Below are 26,148 nucleotides of genomic sequence, written 5' to 3'. Positions count from 1 at the left end.
TAGCATTAAAAGATCAATTAAAACATTTGAGGTGGTAAACGCCTAGAAAAAATGTCTGGAAAAGACCCACACAATTCTACACCTTACCTTTAAGGTAGTTACCTCGTCGCTGCCCAGACACACACCATCTACACAGATTTTGTTCTGCCCACATGGAGTCCCATCTCCCCACGGGAGACTTCCGTTCCTCGTGTGACACATGGGTTGATCCTCAATCCTGCACCACAGCTGAGAACAAACATCGGAGTCTGAAGTGTTTGGGCAGTGTCGGTACTCCTCTCCGAAAACCTGCCGGCACTGTGTGTCCAAGTCATATGTCTGCCCTGGCAGCTCAGTAGGCAATGGAACTGAATAAGCAGGAGCGTCGAGCAGACAGTTACCTGAGAAGAACACCAGATGCAATTAAGTTTTTTGTTTATACTTCGCATGTTTAAAGGATGTAGAAGAATTTTTAATGAGCATATTCTATTTTGACAATATTATTTTATTTCACATAACTCATATATGCCTGATATTTCTTTAGGTACTCATGACATTATGCCTGAACCTTTTGTCCATTTTACATCTGCTTTTATGTCTATATTTATAAAGAACATTAAAACTGCATCAATCCACTATTCAGAAAGGAAAGTTGTTAATTTTAGCATGGAATTGATAGTAGCTACCTGCTAATTTCAGCCCAGAAACTCCATATCCCTAGCTGGAGAATGATGCGGAATGATTTAGGGGAAGAGGAACATACTGGAGAAGGGAAAATCAGTTTGCATTCAAATAATAATTGAAAATCAATTGTCAAGATGATTTTTACAATTAGGTAGGGCTGTGAGCTCAAATTGTAGCTCTTCCCGATAGCATATGTCCATTTATACATCTAGGTTAGTCAAGCTAATAATCCATTGAAATATTAAAGATGATAACATTAGTCTATGCCAGGAGCATGAAATATGCTTCCAATCAAAAATCAGCCATCGGTTTTACACCGCACATGATTTTCTTTTCCATTGAAGTCAATGGGGTTTCAATTCAATAGGAGCCTGTTTCATGCTATTCTCGTAGACCAACTTCACCCTGCAAGAGTCCAAGATTGCATTCAAGAAATGTCAATAGAGAAAAAATGATAAGGCAATGGTATTGTGGCTTCATATACAGGCAAAATTAATAAATATTGGCACAGTATTTACTGAAATAGAAAGTAGAAATGTTGCAGCAACAGGTCAGTTAGCACCTGAGGAGGAAGATTTATTTTAGATGGAATCCACCATAACTGAAATATTAACCTACTTATCCATTTCACATCATATCTGTAGTGTACTTCAGAATTTCATTTTTGTTTCACCAATGGAAGTAGGCGAATCACACTTTTTAAAAATAATTTTTATTGTCACAAGTAGGCTTATATTAACACTGCAATGAAGTTACTGTGAAAAGTCCCTAGTCGCCACATTCCGGCGTCTGATCGGGTACACGGAGGAAGAATTCAGAATGTTCAATTCAACTAACAGCACGCCTTTTGGGACTTGTGCGGGGAAACCAGAGTACCCGGTGGAAATCCACGCAGACCACTGGGAGAACGTACAGACAGTGACCCAAGCTGGGAATTTAACCGGGGACCCTGGCGCTGTGAAGCAACAGTGCTAACCACTGTGCTACCGTGCCACCCGTCAGCTTGTGCAATGTGCTAATACAAACAAAGAAAATGAGCTACTTTTCTATAATGACCAATATGATAATGGAGTCAGTTGAAAACTACTATTGTACTAGATACGGTCATTTTTTTTTAAACAAAAAGAAAACTCTCAATATTCTTGCTCTGCCTTTATTGCAATGTTGAAGAATTGGAACAGTATCCAATGTATGCTGGAATATTGTGAGCAGTGTTTGGCTAAGGAAGGATGTGTCGGCCTTGGAGAGGGTCCAGAGGATGTTCACAAGAATGATCCTGGGAATGAAGAGCTTGTCATGTGAGGAGTGGTTGAGGACTCTGGGTCTGTACTCAATGGAGTTTAGAAGGATGAGGGGGGAATCTCACTGAAACTTACAGAATATTGAGAGGGCTGCATAGAGTGAATGTGGAGAGGATCTTTCCTCGAGTAGGAGAAACTAGAACCCGAGGGCACAGTCTCAGACTGAAGGGACGATCCTTTAAAAGAGAAATGAGGAGGAATTTCTTCAGCCAGAAGTGGTGAATCTGTGGAACTCATTGCCGCAGAAGGCTGTGGGGTCAAATCACTGAGTTGCTTTAAGGTTCTTGATTAATAAGGGGATCAGGGGTTATGGGGAGAAGGCAGGAGAATGGGGATGAGAAACATATCAGCCATGATTGAATGGCAGAGCGGCCTCGATGCTCTGAATGGCCCAATTCTGCTCCTATATCTTATGGTCTAATGTCATTGAAAACTACTGAGAAAATAAGAAGTAATATGGGAATTTCAAACTTCAACTGGTGAAGTTGAACTGAAGGCACAATTCTACAACACAGCACAAATTTGGAGATTGATGACTTGAAATGGTATTAAGATACAACAGTACGGGCAGCACGGTGGCCTTGTGGTTAGCACAGCTGCCTCATGGCGCTGAGGTCCCAGGTTCGATCCCGGCTCTGGGTCACTGTCCGTGAGGAGTTTGCACATTCTCCCCGTGTCTGCATGGGTTTCGCCCCCACAACCCAAAAATGCGCAGAGTAGGTGGATTGGCCACACTAAATTGCCCCTTAATTGGAAAAAATAATTGGGTAATCTAAATTAAAATAAAAAAAGATACAACAGTACAAACTCTTAATATGGATGTCTAAAATTATCCCTCCACCTTTTCTTCACATGAGCTGGAATCCAGTTTAAAATAAGTGAATTAATAACTCAACTAAAACAGCAGAGGAAGGTATTTCAGACACAGGCATTTAGCATTTGATAAGTTCCACTTCATTGGGCCTAGAAATGGAAGGAATCTCGTTAGAGGGACTTGCAAATATACAAGTTGTTATACCAAGAGGATATCAGGTTTGCGACTCTCCCCATTAGCTTTTCCCCTGGCTACAGTGCACTAAATATTTATCACCGGATATTTTCACCTTAGACATCCTGGGCAAAATTATTTGTTTGGGAGACTGTGTTGACGCCAGGTCTGAATTGCATGCCATTCACATTCCCATTGGGGGCACTATTTCTGGAGCAATTCAGGACATGCTAATCTGCCAGCAGTCTGCCCACGTGGATGTGGAGCAATTTTCATTCCCACCGGCGTTGGATTCGCTGGGGCCGGAATTGGCGCTGGAGAGCTTGACCAGTTAGAGCTGCTTATGAGCACTCCCCTGCCCACACACTCTCATTTCAGCCAGCAAGATAGCTCCACAAAGAGCAGCACTATGCTTTGCGGGCATGAAGCTTTATCGAATGTTGGATAAGGTGTAGGAGAGGCAGGACACCACCTTCCCCAGGATGGGCAGGAGGCTACAGCCCGCAGTCATAACCCGGGCCTGGGCGGAGGTAACAGTGCTGTGAACCTCACCAGGGGGACTGGCACGCAGTGCAGCAAGAAGGTGAATGACCTCCTTCGGCCACCACCTCTCTTCCCCTGGCATCACCCCTGCCCCATACATCACACCCCCATTCCAAAGAGGCCAATCAAAACCCATCTGTCTGCACCTCCCTGATATCCCAACCTGCACCAAACCCTAACACAGGTCCTCTTTGGCCAGGTGACTTGCACACACATGCCACCAGCTACAGACCCCTGGTGTAACTCGCCGGAGGGGTCATCCTGGTCCTCTGGACTCTCACCCCCACCGAGCAGAGGATGATGGCATTATTCGGGAGGTGCAGGAGAGGGCTTTTTCGCTGAGGTGGGGGTCAGTATGTGCCAACCAAGTGATCTCCTAATGCAAAATAATATCCCTATAGCAAGTGCCTATACCCAACCCCCCAGACCATGCCTTCCCAAGATCTTACCACATGTCTTGTCTTTTGTCTTGCAGGATCATCAGACTACGCCGGCCCATCTGAGGTACCTCGCCCCAGCCACAACCCCAGCACACCCAGAAGACTAGTCAATGGACGACATCGACTTCACCTGCACCCTCCACCATAACAGAGACTATCACCCCAATCGAGCATTTTAGTGAAGAGGCTCCTGGGTCACCATCTGGAGTGCACGTCACACATGCTGCAGCACACCAGGTCGAGGTAGGAACTCCTGAGGGAGCAGATAGTCGGAGGGCTGCCCGATCCCAGGAAACAGTTGTAGTCCGGGCAGGTTTATGCCTCTGGAAAGTATGATCCCATCACTGGTGGAGATGCAGATGCAGAACCGGATTTACAGGAGGGGATGCCAGCAATTTTCCAGCACCTAAAGGTGCATTGGAGGAATCCAACAGCCTTCAGGTGAGGAGATTAAGCTGCGTGGTAAACAGGCCAACACTGAACGGTTGGTGCCTGCAGTTGGAGCATTGGGGCAAAAGGTCACAGCCATGGGTCAAGACGTCCAAGTCATGGGGCACATTGCGCAGTCGACCGCTGAGGCTGAGGACAGGGGAGCCCAGTCACAGGCAGCCATGTACCGGGCCCACATGGACATTGCTGTGGTGCTCCAGCGACCGGCCCAGTCACAAAATGTTATGGCTGAGGCCGTCGTGAGCCTTGGCCGGGCTGTGACTGACCTGGACCAATCACAGAGGGACATGACTGAGGCGCAGAGGGACATGACTCACTTGTTGATGGGCGTGGCCAATCTCCATCTCCACAGTTGATGGCATCGAGATTCTGGTTGAGACAAGAGTGGACCCCCAGAACTGGCAGTGCTAGGTGACAGTAGCACTTCCAAAGCTCAATTCGGCCTCACCTCTATCCCATAGAGTAGTTCGGGGGACATCGAGCAACAATCCAAAGGAGGAGACAGTGAAGGGGCCCTTGTTGATGCCTCTCGCAGGGTGGATGCTGGAAATGCTCAGCGCTTCTGAATCTGCCCCCCCCCCCCACTTCCCATCAGCCACTGGCACATCAGGATGGCACCTCGTCACCTGTGACACCAGAAAGTCGGCCGGGCCCATGCACATCCAGGGACCTCTAGAGGATGGCCATCAAAGCAATCTCAGGTCAGAGGGTGAGATACACAGCAGGCCACCTCCACGTCTGGGGTGCTGCCTGGGGTCACACCTACAAGGAGCGATAAGCCACGTAAAATTACAGGTTAAATTGGCACCGGAGCAGCACATAGATTAGAAGTAGGGGTCAATAGGGCACAATAATGTAAAGAGCCTCGATTATCACCTTTTTACCAATATTCCAACCTGCCTCAATCCTCTGAATGAAAGGAGTGAGGGATGGGCTGGGCTGGGTGTGGAGGGTATGACAGGTGGGGGGGGGGGTGTGGGGGGTTGGTGGTGTGGATGTTGTGGGATGGAATGGGGTGGGGCAGAGCCGCCACGATAATTGGATGTTCCACTTGGACTCACCCTCAGAGGTGGCAGGGGATGGGCCAGACGTGCAAGGCCGTCTTGTAGGACAGCTAACACAGTGAATATCACATCACCACTCTCCATCTGCATAGCCGCACATTTTGTCCCATGCCGGGCCAACCCAGGGTCCATGACTGTTCTTTCTTGGCTATCCTCCTCATCAGATGAGGCCTGGTGTTCCTCCTCCTTCTCCAGCATGTCCCCTCTCTGCTGCGCGATGTTGTGCAGGGTGCAGAAGGCCAGCACGATGTTCAAGACCCTTCTAGGGCTATATTGGAGTGCCCGCCATAGCGGTCCAGGAATCGGAAGCGCATCTTTAGGATACCGATGCACCGCTCGATGAGCTCCTCGTTGCTGCATGGGCGCCGTTATAGTGCTTCTCCATGTTGGTTTGGGCCTCCAGACAGGCATCATTAGCCAATACCGCAGCGGATAACCCTCGTTGCCCAAGAGCCAACTCCTCACTCGAGGGAGCACCTCAAACGTGCCAGGAACCGACGAGTGCGCTAGAACATATGCGTCGGGCTTGCTGTCTGGATATCGGGCACAGACGTGCATGATGTGCAGCTGGTAGTCGCAGACCAACTGCGCTTTTAGGGAGTGGAAGCCCTTCTGATTGAGTATGGGAACCCCCTGATGAGCCAGTCCTCATAGGGTGACGTGTCTCATGTCAATCACCCCCTGGACTTGAGTCATGCCAGTGATGGCAGTAAATCCTGTTGCCTGGGTATCCTAGTGGGTGTTGTCCAGATTGTGGTTTATATAGTCCGCAGCCTGGGCGCATAGGGAATCTGTCAGAGTGCGGAAGCACATGTGTACGGATGTCTGAGATGTCCCAGACAGGTCCCCGCTTGGAAAGACCCAGAGCGTAAAGGTTCAGGGCGACTGTCACCTTGATGGCCACCGGGAGTGGTTACTGCCTCCCTACCCCCGAGGTGCCAGGTGCATCATTATCTGACACAGGTGGCACATGCTCGCCTTGGTTATCCAAAGGTTTTGGTGGCACAGGTGGTCCGGCATCTCCTCGAAGGACAGGCGCTGTTGATATATACGTGCCCTGATGCGGCGCCTCTTCGCAGCCCCTCCTCAGTCTGTTGGATGGTCAGCACTGGAGTCTCACTGGCTGGTCGCTGCTCCCCTTGTGCACAGGCCCTGCTCTCCTGAGCAGGGCCTGTGCCTTCAGTCTCCATGCATCCGCAACGGCAGCTGTGGCAAGGTAGATAGCAAACATTCCCGGCTGTACTCCGAAATTCATTCTTTGCAGGCGGCAAAAGAGAAGACATGTTAGCAAGGTGAGTATTTCCTTGACTGACCAGATCCAACAGGCTACATGGTGCCACTGAGTTGCGCTTCATTCCACCCTCCACATGTTCCCCCCAAACCCACCCCAATCCCTCAGCCGTTCCCTCCGATATGTGTCCTTTCACACTGCACCCCTGGCCCCATCAGTAAGAGGCAACGGGCCTGTCAGGTAGGGAGCTTCTATCCTCACTACCCATCCCTGTCAACAGAGGTACCAATGGTTGTTACATCCTGTGCCAATGATAAGCTCTGCGGCTCCTGCCCTGTCTCTCCAGTGGGGTCTACTGAGGGTGTCCACATTGGGTGGGCTGTGTTATCCCACCAGCAGGATGGCACCTGGTTGGGCAGTGGAGAGGGTCACGGTGTGCCACCAATCGCCTCCATGCTTAGAGGCTTGTGTGGGGGCAGGTTGTACAAATGGGGGTGAGGCAGGGAAATGTGTATCTGGGAGCACAGCTGCAGTGTGATGTGGGTCCTGGGTGTGACACACAGGTTGTGACAACTTGCCTGGGGGCAGGATGGATGGGAACAGGAGCGTAGTGGACAGGCAGGGTTTGGAGACAGCTGCCGGTCCTGTGGCGTGGGCTGATAGTGTCATTGGTGAGAGGGGCAGTGGGCCAGGGAGGGTGCCAAAGGCCACGGTGCTTGTGTCCTTTGTTTGGAGTGAGCTCTGCTATTCCCCTGCAGTGGGACTGCACTCCTGATGAGTGCACTGAGGAGTGGCAGCACCTGGTGGCCCACTGATTGGTGGGCCAGTTGGGGTCCGAGATTTCCATTGAGGTGGCCTGGGTGGGCTTTCAAATGGCCAGAGGCTCTGTGAACATTTAGAGGATAAAGGGAGCAGTCAGCAGAGTGAGCAGCCAGGGGCATGTAACCTCTACCAAATGAATGCGTTTAAAACAAATACTGCAGCAATTGCGGTTTGAACCAGGCCACCCCGATCCTGAGGGGGACATCCTGAATCCGCGGAGCTGTCACCATGTCGCTCCCCGCTACACCCCCCAGCCCTGGTAGTCACTCCTCAGCAAGCAGTGACATTTTTTATTTTAAAGTTCAAACTTTGCTTACCTTCTCTTTCCCCCTCAGCAGCCACGGTGCGCAGAACCCGTTTGTAAATAACTGTAGTAAACCATGCCCGCCTGACTTCCACCTGAGTGAGGTGGAGCATCACAGAGGCCTGGAGCATATTGGATCAAATGCACTAATCACACTTAAATGAATGCAAATGCCGGTTTTGTTTACCGGCATGGAGCGCGAACCTCGATATCGCCACCAGCGAGGAACCAGAGCATGATGCCCGAATTGGCGCCGGGAACAGACCTCGAATTAAGCCAGACGCCCAAGTGCGGCTCACGTTTGCGACGTCGCGAGGTGGAAAATTTAGCCCCCTGTGTATCACAAGTAGCTAATGAAGAATAAACTGTATTTACAGGATTGCACTGCGATTTTGTAATGCTAAATATCCTGGATAAAGATGCATATCCAGAACTCGATTCATCAACTAAACCTTCTGTAAAATGATCAACCTTTTTAAATTTATTGACTGCCAGCAAAAAGATGTCTCAGTTGTAAGTGGATTCCATTTCAAGTCCTTACTTCTCCATCCATGTACATCGCTGTGACAACTTTACTGGTAGCCAGAAAAAACAAACTTCATTCAAATAAATGTTTGGAATCATCATGGTATGCGAATCTTTTCCTGACGCATATTGCATGGTTAACCATGCATGCACTATTTGTGTTAAAATTGTTTAAACAGGTGGGTTTTTTTGTGATTATTTCAGTTAAGGGTTTTGGTGCAATTTGGGAATGAAAAAAAACTCCCATTTACACATAAATAGATTATCAAAAGTCAGGTTCAAACATGGCTAAGATATAATTCAGTGAACCTTGCTTCTCCACGTATACAGGTCTCCTGGGTTTAAACCTTACCACCCACAACATCAGCATTTGTTCCAAGTTACCATTGATATAGTCTGTATGAGTCAGCTTGTCGATATGCTGCAAATCAGTCGATGGTTTCAGGCTGATAATCCGGGGCATTTGGAAACTGAATCAAGATAGTTCTCATTTGATGCAATCCAGGTTCAGCCAACAAAGTACTATTAGTAAACATTTACAACAACGTAGACATTTTCCCTCAGTTTCAAAATATGGAGGATTTGAACAAGTAGCTAGATATCAGGACATCCCCATGAACTTTACAGTAGTTTTCAACAATAATATTATCTTATATAAACTAGAAATAAACGGTTCTTGAGCATTAGCTATGCAGCAAGTGCCTATGTTTTACCAAAACGGAGAAGACAACACTCCATCATATTGCAGCGAAATCACTTACCGTGACCATTGTTAAAGAACTCTGTGATATGAAATGCACTACAAGGAGACCAAGGTAGAGTTCTGTTCAGATGGATAAACAATGGAGCCATCATATGGTTTTTCCCCATTTGACCAAACAGCTTATCACATGTCTTTGAATCATCGTGTGGCATGCTCAATTCGTGACCTATCACAATGACAAAACATGAACCTAGTCAAATCCAAACTGAAAATAGCAAGACTATACAATTATTGCAGTATTGTTGGATAAATATACTGCAGGGATGAAATCATTCTAAAAGTAATTACTGTTCAACTTTTAGGAACTTTACTGACTATAGGGTATCATTTTTAAAAATCAAACAGCAATCCCAATATCATAGATATTGCAGAAGAAGGTAATTCAGCCCATTGAGTCCGCATCGACCCTCCGAAACAGCACCCTAACCAGGCTCCCGCCCTATCCCTGAAACCTCATAACCCCTCCTAATCTGCACATCCCTGGACACTAAGGGGCAATTTAGCATGGCCAATCCACCTCAACTGCACATCTTTGGACTGTGGGAGGAAACTGGAGGAAACCCAAGCAGACACGGGGAGAAAGTGCAAACCCCACGCATAACTGATTGCTTGGGAATAGGTAAGAATAAACTTTTGAAGATATTACAAATATATCAATATTATTTTTTTGAAATCTAGAATTAAGCCACAAGCCACATTCCATTATATCGTCACTAAGATACACGATGGAACTTTAAACAGCATATTGGCTGCTGTTAGACTTCCTGTCTGACGAACTGAACAACAGATGGAATTGTTGATCAATGACTTCAGATAAAAAGATGTAACTGATCCAAGTGCAGAATACCATTGCATTAAGTAATTTCCCATTCACCCTCAATTGTATAGAATTTTCGGTCCAAACATAATACTGAAATGTGCCATTCAAATAGAAGTATATACATACTTTCCAAATATTTATGATTAGTGCTTTATTGTGTTGACTATTGCCAATCCCGCCTATCATCTGCACACTAAACAGCTCTTCTAAAGTCCACATTAAGTAGTGATAGTATTTGAACGTAGATTGAAATCAGAGTGAGATGAGGGGCTCATTAAAATCAAGCATTGAAGTCAAGCATAATGGTAACTAAAATATAAATTGTCTCAAGAGTATCAGAATCCACTGCGCCTTTAATATTTTGTAAGTTTAACACTCGTTTTCACTCAATGTAGCGACAGAGAGAGCATAGTTTGATAACAAGATTAAGATGTTATCTGTTTTTGCAATGCTAATTAGTGAATATGAGGATACTTCGGTTTCAGGTTTTTATGGCCAACAGGTTAAGACTAATGCCCATTCACATTTATGCAAGGTAGTGTTATTCGTGGCTACCTTTGCAACTGCTGGGCCAGGGGAAAAAACAACTTGTACATATGTCTAGTTACATACATCACCGAGTTCTAAATGTGTCCAATCATTTGAATGTGTTTTAGTGGCTCGTGTTAATATTAAAAATTGAGAACTAAATTTCAAATGTTTACAACCTAGACCACTGAACCATTTACAATGTTGCTTTACATAAATCACCGCTATAATGCAGCTGATGTGAAACAAATGCATTACCAGACTATCTTCCTTGAGCTGGTCGCAAACTGCCAATTTAGATTCAATTTGCGTCACTTCACACCTGAATTACATTATCCACTTTTGCTCCCCACAAGGTCAATTTTCTTCATGTTGCATGCAAAATGTGTAATAGAATGGGCTAATTGGAGAGCAGGAATGTAAATGTGCAGAACCATTTAGCTGTAAAACAAAAAAAAATGATATCTAGTAAAATGTTTACAGCATTCCAGATGTGTCCCGCACCTTACGACCGTGGATGATGGAAATGTGCCAGGTCTCTCAGGAGTACAAAACTGGCACTTAGCCAAGCCTACTCTGGGCAAAGCAACAAATAATGTTTAGGATGTCCAACTTTCAGTGGTAAAGTGTAAAAACATGTAGTTTAAAAAAAAAAAGCCTTTCTGCAATTCAAAAGAAAATCAGAAACCCGGAACAAAACAAGATTTTTCTAAATAGGTGGAAATAACTTTTTTGCAAGTATCTGATTGTCCCAAGCAGTTGATAGATGACTATCCCAGCTGTAACAATGGGAGCATTGTGTCTCTGTGTTAATAATCAGGTCAGTGCTACTGTACGCCATAGATTACTCATATTCTAAAAGGTAAATTCTGAACATTATTTTGTCTTGTGCACTTTTATCCTATTTACAAGGGCTTAAGCACTGAGGGTTGGGTTTGACATTATGTCGGGTGGCTAACCCACCAGCTTCCCGTCCACCCCCGAGCTCACCTCTGTGATAGGTGGAATTAAATAATTAAAGATTAATTAGGCTGGTTAGAAAGCCTGTTGACCAGGATAATACTCTGCCCATGACATAATATGGTTGACGCGGGTAGGTGGGCAGGAGTGGGCAGGCCATTTAATTGCAGCTGAGATGAAAAAAGACGAGGGGCACCTCATTTTGAGCGGTGCCCTGTGTGAATCTGGGGCACCCTCCAAGGTGTCACCCACCCCCACTTCCCTTTCTCTCCACTAGTGACCACTATTGAGCTCTGTCCCTGCTCGTACTACTAGAGCTGCCAGCCAATCTGACTGGTCAGAGGTTCTCGGATGTTGGAGTGTGTGGCGGCATGCAGGTCAAGCTTCACAGTGATTTAATGATCGACTTAGTTTCAATTATATTCTGTTATCTTTCTCCCTTCCCTACCCCACCACTCAATTTTTGCTAAAAAAAAAGTTTGAATCGAATCTCATGCTTATTTTTGTCATTGGAGCAAGCTGTCTGGATGTGGCAAGTGAAAAGACAAATAAATTCAACTTAAAAGATGTATAGAAATTGAAAATCTGCTGGTCTTAACCATATTAGACTGAATAGTCTGTCAGTGCATATCCTATCCTGTCCCTATCTTGTCATTCCCCTTCCCACATGAGCTGATTACCTGCTGCTGTATAAATACAACTGATATTTTTAAAAAACAGACCCTTCCTGTGCAACTACTGCTGCTTTCTGAAGATTTTTCTATGCTCAAACTCTGGAAATCCTTCCTAGAAAATGTTTTTCTTCCCTTCTCGAACCTGTATTGCAGGTGATGCTTCATAACAAAAAGGTAGCAGCACAGTGTGGTTAGCATTGCAGTCTTACGGCGCCGAGGTCCCAGGTTCGATCCCGGCTCTGGGTCATCGTCCATGTGAAGTTTACACATTCTTCCCGTGTTTGCGTGCGTTCTGCCTCCACAACACAAAAATGTGCAAGATAGATGGATTGAACACGCTAAATTGCCCCTTAATTGAAAAAAATGAATTGGGTTCTCTAAATTTATAAAGAAAAAACCCCTCCAAAAGGTACAGAATTTTAGAAAAATGTTTAGGATGACACTGAATCAGTCTGTTCCTTACTGACCCAGCTGGAGGTCTTCAGGCTCTGTAGCTTACACTCCTGTATTGGAGCTAGAAGCTCTGGTTTCAAGGAGAGGAGTTGGTGCAATGGCATTGTGAATGGACTGGAAATCCTGAGACCTAAGGGGCGAAATTCTCCCCCAACGGCGGGATGCCCGCCGACTGGCGCCAAAGCCGGCGCAAATCAGACGGGCATCGCGCCGGCAAAAAGGTGCGGAGGTCTCCGCATCTTTGGCGGCCTAGCCCAAACATTGAGGGGCTAGGCCGACGCCGGAGGGATTTCCGCCCCGCCAGCTGGCGGAAATGGCGTTTGTTGCCCCGCCAGCTGGCGCGGAAATGCGGCGCATGCGCGGGAGCGTCAGCGGCCGCTGTCAGTTTCCCAGCGCATGCGTGGGAGCGTCAGCGGCCGCTGTCAGTTTCCCGCGCATGCGCAGTGGGGAGAGTCACTTCCGCCTCCGCCATGGTGGAGACCGTGGCGGAGGCGGAAGGGAAAGAGTGCCCCCACGGCACAGGCCCGCCTGCGGATCGGTGGGCCCCGATCGCGGGCCAGGCCACCGCGGGGGCACCCCCCGGGGTCAGATCGCCCCGCGCCACCCCCCAGGACCCCGGAGCCCGCCCACGCCGCCTGGTCCTGCCGGTAAATACCAGGTTTGATTTACGCCGGCGGGACAGGCAATTCCTGGGCGGGACTTCGGCCCATCCGGGCCGGAGAATCCAGCGGGGGGTCCCGCCAACCGGCGCGGCCGGATTCCCGCCCCCGCCCAATCTCCGGGAGCGGAGACTTCGGCGGGGGCGGGGGCGGGATTCACGGCGGCCAACGGCCATTCTCCAACCCGGCAGGGGGTCGGAGAATGACGCCCAAGGTCTCTGACTGTGAAAAATTCAACAAAAATCTGGAATTAAAAGATGACCATGAAACCATTGTTAATTGTTATAAAAATCCATCTGGTCCACTAATGTCCTTTAGGGAAGGAAATCTGCAGTCATTACTTGGTCATGTGACTCCAGACCCACAGCGATGTATTTGAATCAGTTAAGGGCAATTAAAGATAGGCAATAAATTTTGATGCAGTCAGTGAAGACCTCATCCAAAAAGGCTCCACTTGGAGGACTTGCTGGCCATGGAAAGAATGTTCCTAATGCTGTACACCAGGTTTCAACACTTCTCCACCATTCCCCAAAGGGGAAGAAATGTGTATGTATATGAATTAAGCTGAAAATTGGACGGACAGCAGGAAGTCTGGGCGGCACGGTAGCACGGTGGTTAGCACTGCTGCTTCACAGCGCCAGGGTCCCAGGTACGATTCCTGGCTTGGGTCACTGTCTGTGCGGAGTCTGCACGTTCTCCCTGTGTCTGCGTGGGTTTCCTCCGGGTGCTCCGGTTTCCTCCCACAAGTCCCGAAAGACGTGCTATTAGGTAATTTGGACATTATGAATTCTCCCTCCGTGTACCAAAACAGGCGCCAGAATGTGACGATCAGGGGCTTTTCACAGTAACTTCATTGCAGTGTTAATGTAAGCCTACTTGTGACAATAAAGATTATTATTAATTATGTTATTATTATATTATAGTTATTGATAGGAATGGTCATTACGCTCATGAAGATCCTAAAGATCCACCCAATGCAGCATTCTAATGTAATCTTAGAATGATTCCAGGATTTTTTCCTGCCTGGTTATATCCATTCCAGCTGTTTATCATTTCTCGTATTTGTTATTGTAAGTAAAGGACTTTCTGTTACTGGTGTGAAATTTGTTTCTTTTGCTAGTTTAGCTTCAGCTGGGATGTAGATTTAATTTCTCTATACCAGACACTATCTTACATATCTTTTACGATGCCTCTTCCCAGTCTCCTGTTTCCAAGATCTCTGGAACATTTTGGGGGATTGAATTTCTGCAAAAACTGGACTCAAGCATCATGGTCCTGAGAGCTACATTATGCTACTTGTAACGTGGACAGCACTATTTTTAATCATTACATGTACACTATCGTTTATACAGAAATACTGAGCACTTTATATTTTTAGCTTCCCCCGATTCCAATCAAGTATATAGTCCCATGTGTGACATTTGAGCAGTGTCCAGTTTAGATACTGAATCAACACCTGCATTGTTTTACAAGATAGCCAGTAATATTCTCCATTCTCATATCTTGAGGTGTAAGGATTTTTTTCACGCATTGGTGAGTTAACCAAATGTAGCAGAAAAAATTAAAACATGGTTATAAAATAATAAAGAAAATGAAAATTATGGTTCCACTCTATGCCCAGCCCTCACAAATCAGGCACAGTATAGGTTAGATGTAACAAATCAAGCTCCCTGCCAGCTTAATTATCATTCATTTCAGGAAAGCTCCATTTCTAGCCATGGTAAAATAAGCTGAAATCAGTGAGTGTCATTTCTGACACTACAATTGGTCGATTTGCCTCTGATATTGGTACACAGGAAGGTGAAGAACAGCAACCACACGGGAGCAAAGATTGGGAGGGTCTGGTAGAAACAGAGAAATGTTGTGGAAATTGTCCACAGTAAGAGCACAGAGTGACTCTAAAGAAGCACATGCCTTTGAACACTTATGTCAGGGAATGGAATACATAGTGCAGTGCCTGACACAAGGCAGCTGCTGGTCTCTTCGGGATTATCATAGAATTTACAGTGCAGAAGGAGGCCATTCGGCCCATCGAGTTTGCACCGGCTCTTGGAAAGAGCACCATACCCAAGGGCAATTTATCATGGCCAATCCACCTAACCTGCACATCTTTGGGAGGAAACCGGAGCACCCGGAGGAAACCCACGCACACACGGGGAGGATGTGCAGACTCCGCACAGACAGTGACCCAAGCCAGAATCGAACCTGGGACCCTGGAGCTTGAAGCAATTGTGCTAGCCACAATGCTACCGTGGTGCATTGACACAGATCAAATGTAGATATCCAAGTGACAAGATAGAGATTGTGATGTACTAGAATAGTGAGCATCGTCTATCTGAAGCCTTAAATGTTCAGATGGGTAGATCATACTGTTTGGGAGGAAACTTACTGAGAAACATTTATGGGTAAATGTCTGTTTTACAAATAGATGCATTATGGCAATCTGAGTTTTAGCAATATATCAATGATATTCAATCATATGGTTTCTATATAGCTATTTGTTTCCTGAATACCATTGGGCAAAAATCAAAATCAAATGATTGACAGTAATTAGCCAGGTGTGAATGGAGAGAAATATTCTGTGCAATAATAATAGTAGAATAAATCCCAACTAGCAAAGAATAAAACAGCCAAATATTTTAGTCACTTAACGATGAGGAAGAAAATGGACACAAATATGGTCAAGATGTATAGAACGGTTAAGACATCGATGGCCGATGGATTATATGCAGAAAACTGCATGAAATAAACACATTCCAGACACACATTTAAGGGCATTAATTATAGTTGTCACTGTACCTAGTTCATGTGCTATGGTGTAAGCTGCCTGAAGTCCATCATCCTCGATCACGGCACAGCTCCTACTGGTGTGACATATGGTTCCATCGTCTGCCACTCCAAGGGTGTTACAGCTCTCGTGGCCACAGATGTCCTGTGAGGAAGGAAATGAGACAACTTTGCAACTATTCTCACTCCAAAATTACAATGGTCATTTCATTTGAATCAAATTGCAATTTGAGGTGAGAGTGACGGCCCTTAACATCAAGGCAGCATTTGATGGGGAGTGGCACAAAGACCTCCTGTAAAATTGAAGTCAATGGGAATCAGGGGGGAACTCTCCACTGGCACAAAGCAAGATGGCTGTGATTGTTGGAAACTAATCAACTCAGTCCCAGGATGCCTTTACTGGAATTCCTCAGGGCAATGTCCTAGGCACAAACAGCATCAACTGCTCATCAATCACATTCCTCCATAAGGCTAACAGTGGTGATGTTTACTGATAATTGCACCATGTTCGATACCATTCATGACTCTTCAGATACAGAAGCAGACAGTACCAGTATGCAGCAAGACTTGGACACTATTCAGGCTTCGGCTGATAAGTGGCAAGTAACATTTGTGCCATACAAGTGCCAGGCGATGACCATCTTCAACAAGAGAGAATCTAACCGTCTCCCATTGACATTCAATGGCATTCGCATCACTGAATCCCGCAACATCCTTGAGGTTATCATTAACTATGAACATTTTCATTTCATTTTCAACTAAAGACTTAACTGGACCAACCATATAAATACTGTAGTTACAACAGAAGATTAGAAGCTGTGTCACTCACTTCCTAACTCCCGTTAATCATCTACAAAGGCACAGGTCAGCAATGTGATGGAATACCCCTCCCCAACAGCGCTGTGGCTGTACTTACACCACGTGCAACCAAATTAATAATAATAATAATAATAATAATAATTGCTTATTGTCACAAGTAGGCTTCAATGAAGTTACTGTGAAAAGTCCCTAGTTGCCACATTCCGGCACCTATTCGGGGAGGACGGTACGGGAATCGAACCACACTGCGGGCTTTGTTCTGCATGACAAGCCAGCTGTTTAGCCCACTGTGCTAAACCAGACAAGAGTTGGCTATTCGGCCCCTCGAGTCTGAGCCATCATTTAGTAAGGTCATGGCTGATCGGATTGTGGCCTGGACCCCACATTCTGCCTAACTCCCCCCTCCTCCCCCCCAAAAAAAACTCTTTGACTCCCTTGATCTATCTACCTCTGCCAAGTGTTCGATGACCCTGCCTCCACCACGTGGATTGCAGCGGTTCGAGCGGTCCGATTAAAAAAAATATAAAGCCATTAATATCACAAACATATGTCCAAGTGCCACTGAATTATGGATCAGACACACAACGCATCCGATTTAATATTTTTTTTACAGTTGTTTTGAAAAGAAGCAGCCCTCGTTTTAATTCGCCCCACAGATCCTCGTGGATGGCTGCACCCGAGGAGAACTGTTTATACAAATCGACTTTGTAGATGTTTACAAATATCTGTCATCACTCCCGGGTGACTTGATTGTTGAAATCTGCAATAACCATTCTACACAGTGGGTGGAGGATTTGGGTGTTGCAATCTTTACCTGGGCAGTATTCTGATTGAGGGCTAACAACGGGAAAGGCGTTTGTCAAATTTACTCTCTTCACAAGGAGGGAAATGGTCCACATCTCATTGTTAAACAGTGAGATAGAATGATTATACCCAGAATATACGTGTTATTAAGGCTAGCCCCGCTACTCCAGTTATTAACATCTCAGTGGCTGCAAGATTTTATTTATAAACAGGTCGCGTCGTAACTTGGGACATAAATGCCATAGTTTTCTAACATATCACAGATATGAAAAAAAACTCCATCCAGACAGGGCTCTGATGATTCAATCTGTCACCAGCTTCCCTGGGGCCTGCTGTAAAACCAGACCCACTTGTACATTTCCCGCGGGGTTGATGCTGACCCGCAATTCACCTTCTGTGAGTTTTCCAGGGAAGCAGACTGAATGGAGGGGCGGGGGGTGAACCAACCTCCCAGCTCTCATTACAGTGAAGAAAGACGCAGGCGGTGGAAGGAATCGTCCCTGTGATCACATCCAAGCTGACGAATCAGAGCTAATGGGAGACAGCCAGACACAGCACTAACTCGGCGGTAGCAGGACTGTGGGAACATTCACTTCCTTCTTCGTTCATCGTCCCACTGAATGGAGACCACATTGAGGATTATTACCTGCAGACCACTCTTTCCGGGTGCTGACAGATGACAGAGAATTTATTTGATCACAATGCCCGGATACACATACACACGTAGTCACAGAGACACACACAGCGACAGACACAGAGGCACACAGACACACGGGTAGACAGATATGGAGACACAGGCAGAGACAGGCACACAGACAGACACATACACATAAATACGCACAGAGACAGAGGCAGACAGACAGAGACAGGCACACAGAGAGACAGACAGGCACACACACACACAGATACGCACAGAAACACTCAGAGGTAAACATTCACAAAGGCAGACAGACACCGAGACAGACAGACAGAGGCAGACACACAGACAGGCACATAGGCAGGCACACAGAGAGACAGACAGACACACACACAGACACAGACTGAGACAGTCACGCACAGACTGAGGCACATTAAGACACACAGAGACACACTGAGACATACTAACTGATATCAGGAGTTAGCTCTGTGGACAGGTGACATTGTTTATAGAGGCAATTTCTTATCCAAATTACTTTTTCACCAGTTCCAACCACCCCCGTCCCCCCCGTCCCCCCGCCTCTGGTGTGGAGTTTGTGCCGAGGTGGTTCCACTGATCAGGTGCCTGTTAAACACTCCTTCAAGAGGCGGGAATGTGGAGAAGACCCGCTTTGCTGTAACACTGCAGGTAAACTCCACACCACACAGGGAGGGCTCAGCCACCACGAGGGAGCGGCCACTGCCTGTAACTGAGCTCAAGATCACTGACATACATTCAACCATTCCCAGGGTTCGTGGGCCGCTCCTGTGCAGTCCTCGAGCTGGCAGCAGTGACAATATTTGGGGATTTCGCTGATCCTGATCCGAGACTGTGGTTACCATTTCACAAGAGTTTTTTTTTAAAGGTGAAAGCAGTTTGCATTCAATGGGTTCTCTCCTCTCCCACACTAAATGCCAATTTGATCCTGCCATCCCTTACCCACTTTCCTCCCTGTCCCGTTGTATTTCTGATTCAAAACTGTCTCACTCCATTGAGGGCAGAGGGAGAATGCCAGCTAATGTCGACCCTTTAATCCGGATGGAGGGGAGAGTCAGTCCCAATGCCACTGCCCCTCCTGATAAACGGGACTGAAACACAGGAGCTGGTGTAACCCCTGCGCCGTCAGTGAATGTGCAAAGACTCAGAGCGACTCGCCCTGGAGTTGACGGAATAGCTTAGACTCACCATCCACATTTCAGTCCCAGCGTTTAGGGTTGTGGAGGGCGGGGGGAATCACATTGACCGAGATTTGCCAGACTGATTCAACTTGAAGATGACTTGGCTGGGAACAGATTTTTTTGAAAACTCGCTCGATAATATCAATAATAGAGCCTGGAAGTTAAATTGGATCCCGTTTTGGATTCATGGATTAGTCCACTTCGTAACCGTGGCGACAGATGGAATGCGTTCGCGACACACAGACAGACAGAGACACACAGAAACAGAGATACACACACAGACAGAGAGAGACACACATGTGAGATACACACATAGAGTAACACACACACAGTGAGATACACACACAGATAGGGACACACACACAGTGAGATACACACACACACAGACACACAATGAGGTACACACACAGACAGGGACACACACAGTGAGATACACACACACAGAGACACACATAATGAGATACACACACAGACAGAAACACAAACAGTGAGATACACATATACAGTGAGATACACACTCACAGAGACACACACAGGCAGACACACACACACAGACAGAAACACGCACACAGTGAGATACACACAGAGACAGGGAGACACACAGTGAGATACACACACACTGACATACAGACACACACAATGAGGTACACACACAGACAGGGACACACACAGTGAGATACACACACACACACACATAATGAGATACACACACAGACCGAAACACACACAGTGAGATACACACACACAGTTAGATACACACAGACAGAGACACACACAGACAGGCACACAGACAGTGAGATGCACAGAGAGAGAGAGAGAGAGACACGCAAACAGTGGCACATACAGACAGAAACACAGATACAGAGATACACAGACAGAGAGAGAAACAGAGACTCACAGACAGAGAGGCACACAGACCCACACAGAAACAAAACAGATACACACACAGACACACGCAGATAGAGAGCGACACTTACAAATAGAGAGACACACACAGAATGGCACAGAGACAGAGACACACACAGGCCGAGAGACACAGACACACACACATACAGAGAGACATACACACAGAGGGACACACACATAGACAGACAGGGACACTGACACGGACATACATAGATAGACATAGACACACATGCACAGAGACACGCAGAGAGAGACACGCGCACACAGACACAACGAGAAACACACAGAGGTAAAGGGAATCACACAGGCACACACACACACACACACACGCAGAGAGAGAGAGAGACACACACACACACACAGACACACACATACATCAGGGCAATAGTAACTCTGAATATGGAGTTCAATCAAAACCTTGAGGATGTGTCACCAATAACCAGCCCTCCCCTCCCCTCTTTGTCACATCGGGGTTTAGTGTGCACAGTAAGTGTAGTTAACGTTAGAATGAATGGGGGAGTTGGGGAGGGAATGGCCAGTCAGTGGAGAACACTGACTCCAGGTTAAAGGAGGGAGATTTTAAGCAGGGATTTTGATGTGGATCGTTCTTCCCGAAAGAGTACACGGTAATTTCAAAGCAAAAAGGAATTAGATAAAATTTGAACATTTGGGAAAACGTCAGGGATTTGGCGAATAAGGGATTGGACAGCTCTTTCCTGAACGGGCTGGCGCAGCCAGGACGGGCCGAAGGGCCGCTCTCTCGGTTGATTACCTTGCGGGTGAACAGGATGGCGGTGTCAAAGTGCTCGGGGTGTCGGTCGCTGGCCTGGTTGTAGCCGAGCTGCCAGTTGCAGAAGTTGCGCAGGGTGAGGCCGGCGTTCCTGGAGACATTCGGCCCCTCCACCTCGTCCTCCACCAGCAGCACCTTCACCACCACCACGTTGACCAGGTTCCGGATGCTGGGCTCCTTGTAGAGGCGGGACACCATGGCCATCAGGGTGAGGAGGTAATGTTGCAGAGAGGCTCCGTGGAAATTCAACATGGTGTGGTCAGCTACCAGCATGGTCTCGATGTACCGCGCCTCGGACACGAACCTCTTGGTCCTGGGCTGGGCTGCATGCCCTGGGCTGGCCTCCTGCCGGGGGGGCTCTGTCCTGGGCTGCTGGAGCTCAGAAAGGGTGCACCTTTCCCCCTCTCCCTGCCCCCCTCTCTTTCCCCACCTCCACTGGAGGAGGTGGACCCTGGAGAGGTTTGCCCCCGGGCTGGCCGGCTGGATCAGGTACTCCTCCCCGGTGTCGGTGTAGAAAGCCCCCTGGATCCCCCCGCACAGACTGACGGCCACCATGGAGCCGGGGCTGGAGTTGACCCTCCCGGAGTAGAAGCAGCCCCTCAGCTCGGTGCCACTGGCAGTGGGGGCAGCCCCGCTCCTCCTGCCCACCCTCTGCACCCGCAGAGTAGGAGCCAGGAAGCTGGAATCGGGAGCCAGGCTCAGGATGAACTCTCCGCCGAATGCCCGCAGCTGGTAAACGGGGAGATCTGCTTCCAGTCCAGGCGCTGCCCGCGTCTCATCCAACCTCACCGGGATCACCTCCACCACACAGGGATCGACATCCCTCTGCCCCAGCGGGAGACAGGGCAGCAACACTGGGAGGGTGCTGAGCACCAAGAGAATTGCACACACCATCTCCAGCAAATGCTCACAACCAACAACAACACAGAAATATACGAGACTGTATTGTTTTTGCTGTAGAAGTCTATCACTGGTTTATCTGGGCTGATAATTCAACTAGTTCTTTCCTCTTTCTTGCGGCAAGTTAGTGTCTAGTCGCTCTGATCTGCACAAGATCTTTTGCTGGGGGTTGAACGGACTGAGTGTCCGGATCTCCCGTCGCTGCAGCACCAACGAGTGGCCGCAAAACGCCGGCTTTTTATACTCTCTCCACCGCCTCCATTGACATAAGCGCTCTTATTTTTACCCAGCCCTGGCTTTGATCAGTTGCCCGTTGCCTCCACCTCCCCAAACAGCTTCGCTGCAAACTTTCCACCAACCGCAGCCCGGCGCCACGCCTCTCCTCTCTCTCTCTCTCCCTGTCTTTCTCTTTCCCTCTCATTTCTCTTCCCCCTCTCTCTCCCCCACCCTTTCTCTCATTCTCTCTCTCTTCCTCTCTCATTCTCTCACTCCCTTTCTCCCTCTTCCTCTCCCTTTCTCTCTTCCTCTATTTCCCTCACTTTCTCTCTTTCTCCCTCTATTGCTTTCTCTATTTTCTTCGCTTTCTCTCTCTCCCTCTCTCTTTCTCTCTCCCTTCTCTCTATTTTCTTCGCTTTCTCTCTCTCCCTCCCTCTTTCTCTCTCCCTCTCTTTCTCTCTCTCCCTTTCTCTCTGCTTCGCTTTCTCTCTTCCCTCCCTCTCTCCTTTCTCTCTATTTTCTTCGCTTTCCCTCTCTCCCTCCCTCTTTCTCCCTCTCCCTTCTCTCTATTTCCCTCGCTTTCTCTCTCCCTCCCTCTTTCCCTTTCTCTCTATTTTCTTCGCTTTCTCTCTCTCCCTCCCTCTTTCTCTCTCCCTCTCTCTCCCTTCTCTCTATTTTCTTCGCTTTCTCTTCCACCCTCCCCCTTTCTCTCTCTCCCTCTCTTTCTCTCTATTTTCTTCGCTTTCTCTCTCCCTCCCTCCCTCTTTCTCTCTCTCTTTCTTTAACCCTTTCCCGCTCTCGGGGATTTCGGAACAGAAACTGCCCCCGGATGGGAATCGGTGCGGGGTGGGGATGAACGTGTGACCCCAGCTCAGTAAATGCAGCTCCTCAGCGGGGAGACTAAACCTGGCAGCACAGAAACAGCAAAACTCTGACCAGCCTCAGCAGGTCTGACAGTATCTGTGAGGAGAGGAGGGAGCTGACCTTTCCAGACTGGATGGCTCTTTGTCAAAGCGGGCAAACAGGCCATTCGACCCGTTGTGACCTGTACTGGCCCTTTTGGAAGAGCCAAGTCTGCTCTTTCCTTCTGGCCACGTGTGACTGTCGGGGACATGGGCCAAGTGCTGGAAAATAGGATTAGATAGATGCTTGATGACCAGCACAGACCCGGTGGGCCGAAGGGTGTACATTTCTGTGCTGTAGAAAAAACTCTATATGAATCCTCCTTGAGACGAGGAACAGCTTTTTTTTTTGGTGGGGGGGGGGGGGGGGGGAATTGTTTGCACTATAGCCCAATGCTCAATATAGCGAATTATTGAATGAGACAACCTGATAAATCGGAATAATCATGTTGTTAAGTCTCCGAGACATTCCGATTATAAAGCTGCATTCACCTGTCAACTTCAAATCAAGTTTATTTATTCAGATCAGGTGGAGTTAGCAGACCTTCCCCTTTTCTTTGAAGTTTTGCTCTGATACTATTTCCTGAAATCGCCCAGTGAAATAGCCAGGCTCGCAATCGCCCAGTGAAATAGCCAGGCTCGCAATCAGATACACACCCTGCACAATGCTGGAGATTGCCCTTCGCCCGCTTCCCCCTCTCCCGGCCTGATAATATTTCCAATACACTTTGGGAAGCTCACGAACAAAAACAAAAGGCAAACAAACCACAAAAGCAAAAACAAAACATCTCCAGTGGACGTGTGTTGATGCACGTGTCGGTCAGGCTGCTGAATGTGAGAGGCTGCAGGAGTTTCAATGTTGGAGATTCCCCCCCAGCCATCCATCACTCAGTGAGGTTAACTCTACTCACTGCGGTGGCTGGGCATTTAGGGAAAGTCTGGTCTGAAATTTTCACCTGCCATCCAACATTCTTTAAATAAATCGAGTTAATTTATGAACAAAATTATCCCTCGGCATCATGTCCCCGTTTTCTTATACTTCGAGTTTTTTTTACATTGTCTCTCAACTGGGTCACACACCACTGTCCCATACCTGTCCAGAACTCGCCGCCTTCTTCTGACCAATTCCCGCTGGAGCTTGTTCCCTAAGAAAAGTTCTGCGATTTTCCACACGGTGGCACTGCTGTCCAACACTCAGGCAGCATGGTTGTGATTCAATTCTAATATTAATTTCCAACAATTTTCAACACAGAACAAGCTTTCGTTCACATTGTGATGGATCACCAGCTCACGCCGCCAGATGGCAGCGTTGTTCTACTCTTGCAAAAAAGAAAACACAATTCAGGAGCAGGTGAATGCTATTCAACCACATGGTGCTGATCCCACCATCATTTAGATTGTGGCTACTCAGTGCCTTTTCACCCCCGTTTGTCCACCCTGTTTCCCACCCCCTTGATGCCCTCAGCTCGCAAAAATCTGCTCATCTCAGTCTTAAAATTTTCAATCCACTCAATCCCACAGCCTGGGAAGAATTACTTTCCAACTTCCACCTCTCTCACCGTGAGAACATTACAGCGCAGTACAGGCCTTTCGGCCCTCAATGTTGCGCCGACCTGTGAAACCACTCTAAAGCCCATCTACACTATTCCCTTATCGTCCATATGTCTATCCAATGACCATTTGAATGCCCTTAGTGTTGGCGAGTCCACTACTGTTGCAGGCAGGGCATTCCACGCCCTTACTACTAAAGTGCACTCCGAAATGGGCCTGACCCCAAGATTTAAGATCATACCCTCTTGTTTTAAGATGGTCCTGCAGGGGAAACTGTTTATCTGTTTCCCTTCATCTCAATCCCATTGCATTGCCACCTTAATTAAATACCTCAGTTAGATCAACCTTCTAAACTCAAAATCAATCTAAACCAGGTTTGTGTCACCTGGTCTCATAAGTTAACCCTTTCAGCTGCAGTGTTATTTTGAAGAATCTGTGCTGTAACCCTCCCGAAACCAATATACCTTTCGAAAACTAAACACCATGGCCCAGATGTGGGTCTATCCAAGGCTCTGTGTAAACAAAGCATCACTTCCGACCTTCCGAACAAAGCCCCTTATGGTAAGAGGCTTTTTTCATCAGCATTTTTACTTTTGTATATAAAACCTGTGCACGGCAGTTCATCTGTAATTAAAAACTTCAAATGTGCCAGCAATGTATTTGTAATATATTAAATCTATGCACTGACATATCTTTTTTTCAATTTCATTGCAAAGGGGGCTCAAGGGGTGTCCACTTCGGACAGCGTCGAAAGCAGAATATTGCAGATGCTGGGAATCTGGAAAGAAAATGCTGGAAATACTCAGCTGGTCAGGCAGTATTCATGGAGGGAGAAACAAGAGTTAATGTGTCAGCTTGATGGCCTTTCAGAGTTGGCATTTGGCTTCCGCCGGGCAGAGGTCAGGACACCAGGCGACAACCCCAGCTCTTGTCAGCAGCAATGTGTGGGTTGGAGCTGAGGCTGTGGAATGCAGCAGGTTCTCTGAGGGAGACAGGTTAGCGTGAGCGAGAGGAGCAGAGAAATTCAGGTGGCCAATGTCACACTGGCTGTTCTCAGTGAAAAGGTCCAGAGAGGGTAAGAGGCTGGAAGAGGGGTCCTTCTCGACTTCTTGGCTGAGGTCAAGAGTCAGATGAGGCGGAACACCTTTTCTTGTCAGCTTGGATCTTGTATGTGTCTCTTGTGGAGGTGATGAATTGGATTCAATTTGAATTTGAATAGTTTTTTGCAGCAAGCTATGAGATGGATTTAGGGCTTGCCCTGTCCACTCTGTGCATTGGCTTTGTAACTTTAAGAATGCAGTAAAAAAAAAGAGAGGTTCTGGTGGAGGGAGAATTATGGAGAATTATGGCAGGGACCAGGATTCAATTCCGGCCTGGGATGACTGTGGACATTCACCCCCCGAGTCTGCGTGGGTTTCCTCCTAGTGCTCC

General features: G+C 47.3%; 1 protein-coding gene across 1 annotated transcript in view; it reads right to left on the bottom strand.

Moving 5' to 3' along the window:
• Positions 1-22,323, bottom strand: part of LOC140398220 (A disintegrin and metalloproteinase with thrombospondin motifs 8-like) — a 41,843-nt gene extending 19,520 nt beyond the window's left edge. The window contains exons 1-4 of the mRNA XM_072486617.1: positions 21,131-22,323; positions 15,988-16,120; positions 9,093-9,260; positions 88-380 (exon numbers count right to left, since the gene is read on the bottom strand). Of these exons, the coding sequence (XP_072342718.1) occupies positions 88-380; positions 9,093-9,260; positions 15,988-16,120; positions 21,131-22,042 (1,506 nt within the window). The 5' untranslated portion in view covers positions 22,043-22,323. The remainder of the gene's footprint in view (positions 1-87; positions 381-9,092; positions 9,261-15,987; positions 16,121-21,130) is intronic.
• Between the last annotated feature and the right edge of the window lie 3,825 nt (positions 22,324-26,148).

This window comes from Scyliorhinus torazame, chromosome 21 (assembly GCF_047496885.1).
Source record: "Scyliorhinus torazame isolate Kashiwa2021f chromosome 21, sScyTor2.1, whole genome shotgun sequence".
Taxonomy (NCBI): Eukaryota; Metazoa; Chordata; class Chondrichthyes; order Carcharhiniformes; family Scyliorhinidae; genus Scyliorhinus; species Scyliorhinus torazame.
This window is presented reverse-complemented; position numbering and strand designations above follow the sequence as displayed.